The 15,529-nt window shown below is 43.9% G+C and overlaps 1 protein-coding gene across 1 annotated transcript in view; it reads left to right on the top strand.

Moving 5' to 3' along the window:
• The window catches only part of LOC132817603 (sideroflexin-5-like), a 329,512-nt gene extending 320,006 nt beyond the window's left edge, over positions 1 to 9,506 (top strand). The window contains exon 14 of the mRNA XM_060828111.1: positions 8,090 to 9,506. Within this exon, the coding sequence (XP_060684094.1) occupies positions 8,090 to 8,167 (78 nt within the window). The 3' untranslated portion in view covers positions 8,168 to 9,506. The remainder of the gene's footprint in view (positions 1 to 8,089) is intronic.
• Positions 9,507 to 15,529: the final 6,023 nt, after the last annotated feature.

Raw genomic sequence — 15,529 nt, 5'->3', positions numbered from 1 at the left:
TTTACTGTGGAGAAAGACGTGGAAGATACAGAATGTAAGGAAAAAGATGGTGAAAAATGCCCATATTACAGAGATGCCTGATGTCTTAAAATGCATAAAGGTGAATAAATCCCCAGGACCTGAACAGGAGTAACCTAGAACTCTATGGGAAGTTGGGGAAGTGATAGCTGGGCCTCTTGCTGAGATATTTGGATCATCGATAGTCACAGGTGAGGTGCTAGAAGACTGGAGATTGGTGCCGCTATTTAAGAAGAGTTGTAAGGAAAAGCCAGGGAACAATAGACAGGTGAGCCTGACGTTGACAGTGGACATGTTGTTGGAGGGAATCCGAAGGGACAGGATTGACATGAGGGGCATGGATATGGTAAATAGAGAAGGTCTTTTCCCTGGGGTCAGGGAGTCCAGAACTAGAGGGCATAGGCTTAGGGTAAGAGGGGGGAAAAGTTTAAAAGGGACCTAAGGGGCATCTTTTTCACACAGAGGGTGGTGTGTGTGATGTAATGAACTGCCAGAGGAAGTGGCGGAGGCTAGTACAATTACAACATTTAAAAGATATCCGGATGGGTATATGAACAGGAAGGGTTTAGAGGGATATGGGCCAAGTGCTGGCAAATGGGACTAGATTAAGTTAGGATATCTGGTCATCTTAGAGTTGGTCCAATGGTCTGTTTCCATGACTCTACAAGGGTCTTCAAAATAGGCCGTCTGGGTAGAGCACAGAAATAATAAAGGGGCAAATAATTTGCTGGGATTACAGTACAGATCTCCCAACAGTCAGAGGGAGCAAAAGAGGAGGAAATCTGTAGGCAAATCCAGTAAGAAAGCTATGGGAGATATAGGGTCATAGATGTGGAGGATTTGAACTTCGCTAACACTAACTCGGATCACCTTAGTTTGAAAGGGTTAGACAAGGTGGAAGTTTTTAAAATGCATCCAAGAGAGTTTTTGCGCCAGTCTGTAGATAGTCCGCCTAGAGATGGGGCAGTGTTAGACCTTACCCTAGCGAATGAAGCTGGACAGGTGGTTGGGAATAAGTTTCAAAGTTTTAAATTATTGAAAGGGATAAAGATAGTGCAGAAGGTAAGGGTCTAAACTGGGGGAAAGCCAATTTCAACATCATTAAACAGAATCTGACAAACATAGACTGGGAGCAGCTATTTCCAGATAAGTCTACTTTTGGACATTAGGAATAGTTTAAAGGTAGTATAGTGAGAGTTCAAGGCCAGCATGTTCCTCCAAGAGTGAAAGGCAAGGGCAGCAAGTCCAGGGAACTCGAGCTGTTAAAGGATATTATGAGTTTGATAAAGAAAATGAAGGGAGCATATGTCAGGCATAGGACATTAAAAACAGGGGAAGTCCTTCAGAAATATAGAGAGTGTAGGTGTTGCTTAAAATAAATTAGAAGGGCAAAGAGGAGCCATTAAATATCTTTGGCAAATAAGATTAAGGAAAACCCCAAGGCTTTTGGTAAGTAAATAAAGAATAAGAGGATGACCAGGGAAAGAGTGAGACCTTCTAAACACCTAGGGGGAAATCTGTGCATGGAGCTAGAGAATGTGGGTGAGGTCTTACATAAATACTTATCATCTGTACTCACAAAGGAGAAAGACAATTGGAGCCAGGGATTTCATTTGGGATGGTGAGGTTCTGGAAGACCTTAAGATTAATAAGGAGCAGTTATTAGATGTTTTCGAGGGCACAAAGGTGCGTAAATCTCCACAGCCAGGCTGCTATGGGAGGCAAAGGCAGAGATTGCTAGACCCCTGGCAGAGATATTTAATACTTCACTGACCACAAGTGAAGTGCCAGATAACTGGAGGAAAGCAAATGTGCTTCCTTTATTCAAGAAGGGCAGCAGGAATAAGCCAGGTAATTACAAATCTGTTAGTCTGATGTAAGTGGTTGGGAATTTCTTGGAAACATTTCTGAGGGGCAGGATTAATCAGTACTTGGAAAGGCAAGGATTAATCAGAATGGTCAACACAGATTTGTTAGAAGGAGATCCTGTCTTCAAAGTTTGGGAGAAGATTTGTAGCTCGAGTGCTTGTTGTTGGGGTTCTGTTCGCCAAGCTGGGAATTTGTGTTGCAGACGTTTCGTCCCCTATCTAGGTGACATCCTCAGTGCTTGGGAGGATGAAGCGCTTCTGTGATGTTTCCTCTGGCATTTATAGTGATTTGTATCTGCCGCTTCCGGTTGTCAGTTCCAGCTGTCCGCTGCAGTAGCCGGTATATTGGGTCCAGGTCAATGTGCTTATTGATTGAATCTGTGGATGAGTGCCATGCCTCTAGGAATTCCCTGGCTGTTCTCTGTTTGGTTTGTCCTATAATAGTAGTGTTGTCCCAGTCGAATTCATGTTGCTTGTCAGCTGAGTGTGTGGCTACTAAGGATAGCTGGTCATGTCGTTTTGTGGCTAGTTGGTGTTCATGGATACGGACTGTTAGCTGTCTTCCTGTTTGTCCTATGTAGTGTTTTGTGCAGTCCTTGCATGGGATTTGTACACTACATTGGTTTTGCTCATGCTGGGTATTGGGTCCTTTGCTCTGATGAGTTGTTGTCTGAGAGTGGCTGCTGGTTTGTGTGCTGTTATGAGTCCTAGTGGTTGCAGTAGTCTGGCTGTCAGTTCGGAAATGTTCTTGATGTATGGCAGTGTGACTAGTCCTTTGGGTTGTGGCATGTCCTCATTCCGTTGTCTTTCCCTTAGGCGTCTGTTGATGAAATTGCGGGGGTATCCGTTTTTGGTGAATACATTGTATAGGTGTTCTTCTTCCTCTTTTTGTAGTTCAGGTGTACTGCAGTGTGTTGTGGCACTTTTGAACAGTGTCTTGATGCAACTTCTTTTGTGTGTATTGGGGTGGTTGCTTTCGTAGTTTAGGATTTGGTCTGTGTGTGGCTTTCCTGTATACCTTTGTGGTGAATTCTCCGTTCAGTGTTCTTTGTAACATCACGTTAGGAATGGGAGTTGGTTGTCCTTTCCTTCCTCTCTAGTGAATCTGATTCCTGTGAGTGTGGCATTGATTATCCGGTATGTGTTCTCTATTTCTGTGTTTTTAATGATTACAAAGGTATCATCTACATATCTGACCCAGAGTTTGGGTTGAATTTGCGGGAAGAATGTTTGTTCTAGCCTTTGCATTACCGCTTCTGCTATGAGTCCAGAGATGGGTGAGCCCATGGATATGCCGTTGATTTGTTCATATATTTGGTTGTTGAATGTGAAGTGTGTTGTGAGGCACAGGTCCAGTAGTTTGAGTATGCAGTCTTTGTTGATAGGTTCCCTGTCTTGTTGTCTGTTCTGTATGTCCAGCAGGTTGGCTATTGTTTCTCTGGCTAGGGTTTTGTCGATAGAGGTGAACAGTGCCGTTACATCGAATGAGATCATGGTTTCTTCCTTGTCTATGTGTATATTTCTGATGATGTCCAAGAATTCCTGTGTTGACTGTATAGAATGTCTGGATCCGTTGACCAGGTGTTTCAGTTTCTGCTGTAGTTCTTTAGCCAGTTTGTGTGATGGTGTCCCTAGTGTGATACTATGGGTCTGAGTGGGATGTCTGGTTTGTGCACTTTAGGCAGTCCATAGAATCTGGGGATGTTGTTGCTTTCAGGTTTCATTCTCCGTAGGTCAGACCTGGTTATCTGTCCGTTTTTTTGTAGGTTCCTCAGTGTGTTCTTTATCCTATTGGTGAGCTGTGGGGTGGGGTCAAACTCCCTCTTTTGGTAGGTGTTGGTATCTGCAAGTAGTTGTTGTGCTTTTTGGAGATCCTGTCTAATTTTATTGAGTTTTTTTGAAAAGGTGACTAGGTATATTCATGAGGGTAGTGCAGTTGATGTGGTGTATATGTGGTTTCAGTAAAGCCTTTGACAAGGTCCCACATGGAAGGCTCATCCAAAAGATAAGAGCTAATGGGATCCAAGGCAAGTTGGCAAAATGAATCCAAAATTAGCTTGCAGATCGGAGGCAGACAGGTGAAGGCTTGTTTTTGTGATTAGAAGCCTGTGTCCAACAGTGTACCAAAGGGACCAGTACTGGGATCATTGCTGTTTATGTGCATTAATAACTTAGATGTCAATGTCGAAGGTTTAATTAGTAAGTTTGCAGATGACATGAAAATTGGTGATGTTGTTCATAGTGAGAAGAATAGTTGAGGGATAGTGGCTCCCAGGTACTCCCCAGCCGGTAATACACCAGCCTGGTGTGGCGAGTATTGACGTTCTTACATTGGATTGCCATCTTGGAAACTTGCAGTGCCACAGAGCATGGATTCCGAGGCAATTTTAACATCTTTCTGAAGCTATTTTTCTCTTAATGGCCATTCACTTCCTCAACAAAATATGTAAAATCGGTGAACTCAAAGCCCCTTGGATTATTTTCTTGAAGTTAAAGTGAGCGGTCTGAGACAGCCAGAGTGAGAGGGGTAAAAGAGTGAGGGAGGAGAGGTATAATGGACGAGAAGGGGTGATAAAGAAAGAGGGAACGAGATATGAGTATGGAAGATTAGATTAGATTCCCTACAATGTGGAAACAGGCCCTTCAGCCCAACAAGTCCACAACGACCCTCCGAAGAGCAACCCACTCAGACCTATTTCCCTCTGACTAATGCACCTAACACTATGGACAATTTAGCATGGCCAATTCACCTGACCTGCACATCTTTGGGTTGTGGGAGGAAACCGGAGCACCCAGGGGAAACCCACACAGACAATGTGCAAACTCCACACAGACAGTCGCCTGAGGCTGGAATTGAACCCAGGTCCCTGGTGCTGTGAGGCAGCATTGCTAACCACTGAGCCACCATGCTGCCCACAGGGAGAGGAGAAGGGAAGAGTAAGTTTGGGAAAGCAGGCTTTGAGAGGAGGAAACCCCCAGGCTGAAAGTTATTCACTTCTGATGCCCAATTTCTTGTGAATTCTGTCAAGACCAGCTTGGAGTGTGCAATGCAAAATCAACTTTAGTTAAACCTAACTCCTTAGCTTGGCCCCAGTTTTATACTCTTATCTGGTGATCATCAATTTAGGCTGATTCTTTTTCTCTCGTGAGTAGCTCTGCCTCTTAACCAACAAGGCAAAAATGGGCATTATCATTCAGCTTTATGGCTTGGCACTTTTTAATAGTTATTTCTATTAATTACGAATTTATGTCGTCAATATCTTGCTTTTGAATTTTTCTTTGAAGTTCATGTTTACTGTTGTGTCCCCCAAGGATGAAGAATAGGTACATTTATAATTTTTAAGATATTTGGACAGGTACATTAATAGAAAAGATTTAAAGGGATATGAATCAAATGCAAGCAAATGGGACTAGTTTAGCTTGGGAAACTTGGGTGGCATGGACAAGTTGGACTGAAGGGTCTGTTTCTCTACTGTATGATTATGACTTTACAGTATTGAAGTGTAACCTCCTATGCAAAAACATTGGCCACCTCTGATGTAATGCACTCAATTGATGTGACTTCCCCAGCTGGCTGGGCTGCTGCTGCCTGCTGTACAGACTTCGAACAAAAGTTACTTTGTTCGGGTCACATGTAACCTGACCGCCAGCCTGAATCTGCACCATCACTAATGCCACCAATTTCGGCTTCAGTAATATTGCTTGAAATTCCAGCTTCAGCTTGTGAGCTACTGCAACCCTCATCCACACTTTTTTTCCATCTCTAAATTCGACTTTTCAACATAAAAACAGAAAGTGCTTGAAAAGCTCAGCAGGTCTGGCTGCATCTGTGAAGAGAGAAACAGAGTTAGCATTTTCAGACTTGAAACATTAACACTTTTTCTCTCTCCACAGATGTAACCGGACCTGCTGGAGTTTCTCCAACATTTTCTGTTTGTATTTCAGATTTCCAACAACTGTACTACTTTGCTTTTATACTGGTCCCCTTCCTATCAGAAAGATGTTGTGAAACCTGAAAGAGTTCAGAAAAGATTTACAAGGATATTGCTAAGGTTGGAGGATTTGAGCTATAGGGAGAGGTTGAATAGGCTGGGGCTGTTTTCCCTGGAGCGTTGGAGGCTGATGGGGTGACCTTATAGAGGTTTACAAAATCATGAGGGGCACGGATAGGATAAATAGACAAGGCAAAAGTCAGTACTGCAGATGCTGGGGATCAGAGTCAAGATTAAAGTGGTGCTGGAGAAGCACAGCAGGTCAGATAGCATCCGGCGAGCAGGAAAATCGATGTTTCGGGCAAAAGCCCTTCACCAGGGCTGTACATCTCCATGACTCTATGACTATTTCAAGCAGTCCTGGCTGACTAAGGAAATCTCAATTTCAAAATCCTCAATCTTGTTACAAATCCTTCCATGGCTTAAATCACTCTAATCACCTCTGCCCCCCAACAAACTCAACCCATCTTTTATTTCTTCAGTGTTTTATGAGTTGTTAGTATGACTGCTGAACTGGTATTCAATGAGTAAAAAATGAGGTCTGCAGATGCTGGAGATCACAGCTGCAAATGTGTTGCTGGTCAAAGCACAGCAGGCCAGGCAGCATCTCAGGAACAGAGAATTCGACGTTTCGAGCATGAGCCCTTCATCAGGAATAAGAGAGAGAGAGAGCCAAGCAGGCTAAGATAAAGGGTAGGGAGGAGGGACCAGGGGGAGGGGCGATGGAGGTGGGATAGGTGGAAGGAGGTCAAGGTGAGGGTGATAGGCCGGAGTGGGGTGGGGGCGGAGAGGTCAGGAAGAGGATTGCAGGTTAGGAGGGCGGTGCTGAGTTGAGGGAACCGACTGAGACAAGGTGGGGGGAGGGGAAATGAGGAAACTGGAGAAATCTGAATTCATACCTTGTGGTTGGAGGGTTCCCAGGCGGAAGATGAGGCGCTCCTCCTCCAGCCGTCGTGTTGTTGTGTTCTGCCAGTGGAGGAGTCCAAGGACCTGCATGTCCTCGGTGGAGTGGGAGGGAGAGTTAAAGTGTTGAGCCACGGGGTGATTGGGTTGGTTGGTTCGGGCGGCCCGGAGGTGTTCTCTGAAGCGTTCCGCAAGTAAGCGGCCTGTTTCACCAATATAGAGGAGGCCACATCGGGTGCAGCGGATGCAATAGATGATGTGTGTGGAGGTACAGGTGAACTTGTGGCGGATATGGAAGGATCCCTTGGGGCCTTGGAGGGAAGTGAGTGTGGAGGTGTGGGCGCAAGTTTTACATTTCCTGCGGTTGCAGGGGAAGGTGCCGGGGGTGGAGGTTGGGTTGGTGGGGGGGTGTGGATCTGACGAGGGAGTCACGAAGGGAGTGGTCCTTGCGGAACGCTGATAGGGGAGGGGAGGGAAATATATCCTTGGTGGTGGGGTCCGTTTGGAGGTGGCGGAAATGGCGGCGGATGATACGTTGTATGTGGAGGTTGGTGGGGTGGTAGGTGAGAACCAGTGGGGTTCTGTCTTGGTGGCGGTTGGAGGAGCGGGGCTCAAGGGCGGAGGAGCGGGAAGTGGAGGAGATGCGGTGGGTTGTCTCAGTCGGTTCCCTCAACTCAGCACCGCCCTCCTAACCTGCAATCCTCTTCCTGACCTCTCCACCCCCACCCCACTCCGGCCTATCACCCTCACCTTGACCTCCTTCCACCTATCCCACCTCCATCGCCCCTCCCCCTGGTCCCTCCTCCCTACCCTTTATCTTAGCCTGCTTGGCTCTCTCTCTCTCTTATTCCTGATGAAGGGCTCATGCTCGAAACGTCGAATTCTCTGTTCCTGAGATGCTGCCTGGCCTGCTGTGCTTTGACCAGCAACACATTTGCAGCTGTGAACTGGTATTCATTGCCTGTTCCTGATTGCCCTGGATCTGAGGGTCTTTTTTTTAGTCATTTATCAGTGCTGAGCATGTATTGTCCACCCTTGGTTACCCTTGCGAAGATGGTGGTGAGCTGCCTTCTTGAACCACAGCAGTTCACGTGCTGTAGTTTGACCCATTTGGGAGGGAATTCCAGGATTTTCACCCAGCAACAGTGAAGAAATGGCGATATATTTCCACGTCAGGATAGTGAGTGTCTTGGAGGGGAACGTTTGCTTTAGAACGTTCCTGTGAAGCACCTTGGGACATGTCATTACATTCAGATCACTGGAAGAGAATAAGCTATTGTCACTAATCGCTTCATTTTTACTTTATAGATTGAAACTTCAAAACTGGAGCCAGAAATCAAGTTGGCAGCATCCAGCAAGAGTGTCTTTTATAATAAGGGGCTGTAATATTTCAAGCAGCAGGACCTGCTCAATAAATTAGGTGAAAATTTCTTCATGATCAATGATCGGTGACAATGGGGAAATGCTTATGGAAGATGCTTCTTACCTGATTAACCAAATTACTGCATATTTGAAAATCAAGTAAAGCCAGCGATTACTGACTGTCTCATACCAGAATCAAGTTTCAAAATGGAATGATCGCTCCACTGACTCAGGGTGTGAATGTTCTGTCCAGTGTAGTTAACACCATGCTAATGCCGTGAGGTCAAGCACTTCATAAGAACAGAGAAAATGGAAAACCTGGTCTGCCATTCAACAGGAATAGAGTTGTTCGTCTACTTCAACTCCACCTTTCTCCACTATCTCCAAATCTCTTTATTCCATCAGTAACTGGACTTCTGCCAAGCTGACTCTGAGACATCCATCCCACCTCAGACTGACACTGGAGGAGTTATTCATTTCTTCAGGTTTTTTTTTTCTCTAAACCATTGTAAGGGATGTATCAACTGTGTCTCTGCTGGTTCGCATCACTATTCAGCAAGTGGGAGTTGGTTAGCTCAGTTGCTTGGATGGCTGGTTTGCGATAAGTGTTATACCAAGAGCATGGGCTTATGCCCACCCTGAACGAAGTTTCTGCCTTCTCAACCTTACCCCTCACCTGGGGTATGGTGACCCTCAGGTTAATCTCACCACCAGTGTCTCTCTGTAATGAAAGAGCTAACCTCTGGGACAACTGCTCTTCAACAAGCCTGCACCTAAAAGCTAGAGATACAACTGACCAACCTCACAACTAATATAATGTGAATTCATCCACTTCACTCTGAGAAGAACAATAAATAAATTCTGTTTCTAAAAAGAGAAGAACTGATATTATTTGAGCAGCATCTCTAGCTATAGTGGAAATGAAGACAACCTCCTTAGCCACAAAGCCATAATATTAGCCATGACTTGTGAATGCCTTGATTTAGCCTCAGTAACAGTGAATGATGCAGTGGCACTAAATTAGTTAAATTAACATTGAATAGATTTAACATTGAACAATGATTATAAATTATTTGAATGTCTTAGAGAGTGTAATTGTCTTTGACAATTTCCAAACAACGCTTGCACAAACACATCTCTGAGTGCTTTTATTTTGGGATTGGTGTGGTATTCAGACATCGAAATGCAGGGTCTCAACAAGCAGATAGTAAACCTAAATAAAGGCTAAATTAGCCAAGTTCAATTGGCAAACAGATTCCACACACTGACAACCAACAGCACAACACCACAGTATAACCGCTTTGATACAATCCATGATTTCTCAGAATTGATTCACTGTATAACTGTAATTGAGAGCGTTGATAAAGCTAATAAAATATTCACAAAAGAAAATTAGTGTTTGTTTTCCTTTCAGTCTGTTACTAACTGTGGGTGGATTTTGTGTGTGTGTGAGAATATATTTTTAGGTCTAAGTGTGGGTATATTGTTGGCTAATTGTAAGGTTTTTGACAATGTGTGTCTGTAACTATGGACGAGTTTGTGACTGTCGATATGTCTGTGTCTCTGGGTGTGTCTGTGACAATAGGTATCTATGTGGCTGCATTTGTGTGGGACTGTAGATGTTTGTGTGACTGAGTGTGTCATAATTTTGGGTGTATTAATAATTAAGGTGTGATGGTCTCTGGGAGTGTTTGTAACTGGAGGTGTGTGTCTAATTCTGCATGTGATTAAATGTGTCCGAGACTCTGGGTGCATATGTATGTGTGTTTGCTATTGTATGTGCAGAATTGTGTGTGTGTGAGAGAGAGAGAGACAGACAGACAGACTGGCTATGTAAGTATGTGAATATGTGACTCTGGCTGTGCATTTCCGGTTCCTAGTGATTATTTACAGAGCTCCAAGTACTAATGGGTACAAAAGTATTGAACATTTAATTGCAACATGCATTTTTTAAGCGAGGACGAGTGTAATTCAAAATGACTGAATATAAATTCATCGGGCAAAGTTATATCTGAACTGATTGAATTATACGCATGTACAGAATCAGAGAAACTTCAATCAGAAAGACTAACAAGGAAAAGACAATGAGTGGTGGCTACTTACCCATTCATAATCCTCCCTCCCAAGCTAGTAGCCATCTCCTGTAAACATGTTTGTATTTTATGCTTCCAGGAATATACATCAAGAGGTTACAAACTGACCACAACAGCTTGACGTGTGTGATAGTGACCTGATGTGAGCCATTAAGCACTTCTGCGCTACAGGTAAACAAAGAGAAAGTTGTCTCTTTTGCTCTGAGTGCTGCAAGCCAGTCTCTGTCAAAAAGAACCAGGACAAAAGCATTTCAATCCAACTGCACAGCCAGGAGTCTCAAAATTGACTGCTCAGCCACCAATGTCAATGCCACAGATACTATCCAATATAAAGGCCACAACATTAGAACATAGAACAATACAGCACAGAACAGGCCCTTCGGCCCTCGATGTTGCGCCGACCTGTGAACTATTCTCAGCTCGTCCCCCTACACTATCCCATCATCATCCATGTGCTTATCCAAGGATTGTTTAAATCTCCCTAATGTGGCTGAGTTGACTACATTAGCATGTAGGGCATTCCATGCCCTTACCACTCTCTGCATAAAGAACCTGCCTCTGACATCTGTCTTAAATCTAGCACCCATCAATTTGTAGCTATGCCCTCTCGTACAAGCTGACATCATCGTCCTAGGATAAAGAAACGTTCAACTAACTTCATGAATGACTCAGACACTGATCTCCTTTTTAATAACTTTTCTCTTTTTTTTGATTCATTCTTATTCATAATCTGTGTGTATGTGTGTGCATTAGTATTTCTTCTTGGTTTAATAACTAATAAGCCCATTGTTTTGTTAACTCCAGAAAGATTACACTTAGAGGAACAGAGCATGATTGGATCTAGGTAAGGTATCACACTGACTGATAATTATGATCCACAAAGTCCTGTTTCAAAAGAAACCCTCCATTAGTCACCCCCAACTAACTGAAAAGGAGTGACAGAGAAATGAACAGCAATTTTTAAAAAAATCATTCATAGGACATGAGCATCGTTAACTGGGCCAACGTTTATTGCCCATCCCCAGTTGCTGTTGTGAAGGTGGTGGTCCCATGTATCTGCTACCCTTGTCCTTCTAAATGAAAGTGGTCATGAGTTTGGAAGGTGCTGTCTCAGGATCTTTGGTGAAATTCTGCAGTGCATCTTGTAGATAGTATACACTGCTACTACTGAGCATCAGTGGTGGAGGGACATTGTGGATGTGGTGCCAGTCAAGCATGATGCTTTGGATGGTGCCAAACTTCTTGAGTGTTGTTGGAGCTGCACCCATCCAAACAATTGGGAGTATAACATCCCACTGACAATATTTCAGTTGAATAAGGGGAACTATGGAGCTAGGAGGGAGGAGCTGGCCAAAGTTCAGTGGTGCAATGCCTTGCAGGGATGGCAGTGGAACAACAATGGCAGGTATTTCTGGGTGTAATGCAGAAGATGCAGGATCGGTTCATTCCAAGAAGGAAGAAAGATCCTAAAGGCAGGCAGGGGTGGCCGTGGCTGACGAGGGAAGTTAAGGACCATGTAAAGACAAAAGGGAAAAAGTATAACATAGCAAAGCTGAGTGGGAAATCGGAGGACTGGGAAGTTTTTAAAGAACAACAGAAGATTACTAAAAAGGAAATACGCAAAGAAAAAATAAGGTACGAAGGTAAACTGGCCAAAAATATAAAGGAGAATAGTAAAGGCTTTTTTAGGTATGTGAAAAGAAAAAAAATGGTTAAGACTAAAATTAGGTCCTTGAAGACAGAAACGGGTGAATTTATTACAGGGAACAAAGAAATGGCAGAAGAGTTGAATTGGTACTTTAGATCTGTCTTCACTGGGGAAGACACCAGCAATCTCCCAGATGTAATAGTTGCTGAAGGACCTGAACTGAAGGGACGTTATATTAGGCAGCAATTGGTGTTGGAGAGACTGTTAGGTCTGAAGGTTGATAAGTCCCCAGGACCTAATGGTCTGCATCGCAGGTACTGAAGGAGGTGGCTCTAGAAATCGTGGATGCATTGGTGATCATTTTCCAATGTTCTATAGATTCAGGATCAGTTCCTGCAGATTGGAGGGTGACTAATGTTGTCCCACTTTTTAAGAAAGGAGAGAGAGAAAAGAGAGAATTATAGACCAGTTAGTCTGACCTCAGTGGTGGGAAAAATGCTGGAGTTAATTATTAAGGACGAAATTACAACACATCTGGATAGCAGTAACAGGAAAGTCAGAGTCAGCATGGATTTATAAAGGGGAAATCATGCTTGACTAAACTTCTGGAATTTTTTGAGGATGTAACTCTGAAGATGGACAAGGGAGATCCAGTGGATGTAGTGTACCTGGACTTTCAGAAAGCCTTTGATAAAGTCCCACATAGGAGGTTAGTGAGCAAAATTAGGGCGCATGGTATTAGGGGCAAAATACTGACACGGATTGAAAATTGGTTGGCTGACAGGAAACAAAGAGTAGTGATAAACGGCTCCCTTTCGGAATGGCAGGCAGTGACCTATGGTGTGCCGCAGGGATCAGTGCTGGGACCGCAGCTTTTTACAATGTACATTAATGATATAGATGACGGTATGAAAAGTAACATTAGCAAATTTGCTGATGACACAAAGCTGGGTGGCAGGGTGAAATGTTAGGAAATTACAGGGTGACCTGGACAGGCTAGGTGAGAGGATGGATGCATGGCAGATGCAGTTTAATGTGGATAAATGTGTGGTTATCCACTTTGGTGGTAAGAACAGGAAGGCAGATTACTACCTAAATGGAATCAAGTTACGTAAAGGGGCAGTACAACGAGATCTAGGTGCTCTTGTACACCAGTTAATGAAGGCAAGCATGCAGGTACAGCAGGCAGTGAAGAAGGCTGATAGTATGCTGGCCTTCATAACAAAAGGAATTGAGTATAGAAGCAAAGAGGTCCTTCTGCATCTGTACAGGGCCCTGGTGAGACCGCACCTGTGCGCAATTTTGATCTCCAAATTTGAGGAAAGACATTCTGGCTATCGAGGGAGTGCAGCGTAGGTTCACGAGGTCAATTCCCAGAATGGCGGGACTATCTTACGTTGAAAGATTGGAGCGACTGGGCTTGTAAATCCTCGAGTTTAGAAGGCTGAGAGGGGATCTGATTGAGACATATAAGAGTATTAAAGGATTGGACACTGTGGAGGCAGGAAGCATGTTTCCCCTGATGGGTGAGTCACAAACCAGAGGACAGAGTTTAAAAATAAAGGGTAGGCCACTTAGAAGAGAGTTGAGGAGAAACTTCTTCACCCAAAGAGTGTATGGAATGCTCTGCCCCAGAAGGCTGTGGAGGCCATCTCTGGATGCTTTCAAGAGAGAGTTGGATAGAGCTCTTAAAGACAGTAGAATCAAGGGTTATGGGGATAAGGCAGGAACAGGATACTGATTGTGGGTGATCAGCCATGATCATAATGAATGGTGGTGCTGGCTCAAAGGGCAGAATGGCCTACTCCTGCACCTATTGTCTATTGTGTATTCTCCAGACTTGTGATTTGTAAACTGACCACTGTATCTTGTTACGAGATGCCATTTAAGTGGAGAAAGGAAATAAGAATGTAGTTGTGGTAGGGAATGGTCTAATTAAGGGTATAGACATTATTCTCCGCAGTTGTGAGTAGGAGTCCTGAAGGTTGTACTAATTGATAGTTTCAGGGGTAATGACATCTCCCTGGGAAGGAAGAAGATCTTGAGTGGGAATAATCCTGTTGTTTTCATCCACATTGGCACCAACTTCATTGATAGGACAAAAAAAGAGGCTCTGCTGAAAGACTTTGAAAATTAAGGAGTTAATTACAATGCAGAACCTCCAGCATACTGAAAATGTTTTGCTGGAAAAGCGCAGCAGGTCAGGCAGCATCCAAGGTACAGGAGATTCGACGTTTCGGGCATAAGCCCTTCTTCAGGAATTCCCGAAACATCGAATCTCCTGTTCCTTGGATGCTGCCTGACCTGCTGCGCTTTTCCAGCAACACATTTTCAGCTCTGATCTCCAGCATCTGCAGACCTCACTTTCTCCTCGAAGAGCCTCCACCATAACAATCTCTGAATTACTCTGTTTATATCAATAGGAGAGGGGAGGGTTTGAGAGAGGGGAAATGTAGAGTTACTAACTAAGTTCTGATGCTGACAGAAATTTTCCGGTCTCTCTGATCACAGGATTAGTCCCAGGGGACTGGAGGATTGCAAACGTGACACTGTTGTTTAAGAAAGTATGACTGAATGACTCTAAGGGGCAAAGGATTACCTGGGAAGCTACAGACCTGTCAGCTTAATGATAACAGTGGGAAAACTAATGGAGGCCATTATACTGGATAAAGTAAGTATTTACTTTAAAATAAGTTATTCTAGACTATCAATATGTCTTTGTCAGAGGCAGTTGTTGAGAGTATGGTGCTGGAAAAGCACAGCAGGTCAGGCAGCATCCAAGCTGCAAGAGAATCCTGCCTGACCTGCTGTGCTTTTCCAGCACCACACTCTGTTCTCCAGCAGCTGCAGTTCTCACTTTCTCCTTTGTCAGGAACAGGTCATGTCTGACAAATATAAATTTTCTTTTCCTGGACATAGGCAGTGGATGAGGGTAGTGCTGTTTATTTGGACTTTCAGAAAGCCTTTGATATGATGCCACATGACAGGTTAGTTACAAATTTGAAATGTTTGGGATTGATGGGCAGCATGGGTTGGAAACTGGCTAAAAGATAGGAAATAGAGGGTAAGTATAAGTGGACATTTCTCAGATTGGAGACAAATTGAAAGTGGTGTTCCCCAGAGATTGGTGTTGAGACTCTTGCTTTTCTGATTTATATAAATGATTTGGAGATGGATGTTGAGGGCAAAATTTCTAGATTTGCAGATGGCACTAAGCCAGGGAGAGTAGTGAACTGTGAGGATGACAGAGCAACTTCAGAGGGGCATCGATAAGTTGGCCAAATGTGCCGACACTTGGCAGATGAATTTCAATGCAGAAAAATGTGAGGTAATGCACTTTGATAGAAGAAACATGAAGACACCATACAGGCTCAGTGGTATAACTTTGAGGGGAGTATAGGAGCAGAGGGACGTCGGGGTTCATGTGCATGATTCTCTGAAGGTGGCCAGGCAAGTTGAAACAGTTGTTAAGAAGACTTATGAGATCCTTGGGTTTATAAATAGAGGCATAGAGTATAAAAACAATGAAGTGATGCTGCACCTGGACCAGTCATTGGTCAGACCACATTCTGAGTATTGTGTTCAATTCAGGGCACCTTATTTAAGGAAGGATGTTAAAGCCCTGAAGAGTGCACAAAGTAGGTT

Source organism: Hemiscyllium ocellatum, chromosome 1 (genome assembly GCF_020745735.1).
Source record: "Hemiscyllium ocellatum isolate sHemOce1 chromosome 1, sHemOce1.pat.X.cur, whole genome shotgun sequence".
Classification (NCBI taxonomy): Eukaryota; Metazoa; Chordata; class Chondrichthyes; order Orectolobiformes; family Hemiscylliidae; genus Hemiscyllium; species Hemiscyllium ocellatum.
Note: the sequence above shows the minus strand (reverse complement) of the source record. Positions and strands in the feature narration are given on the sequence as shown.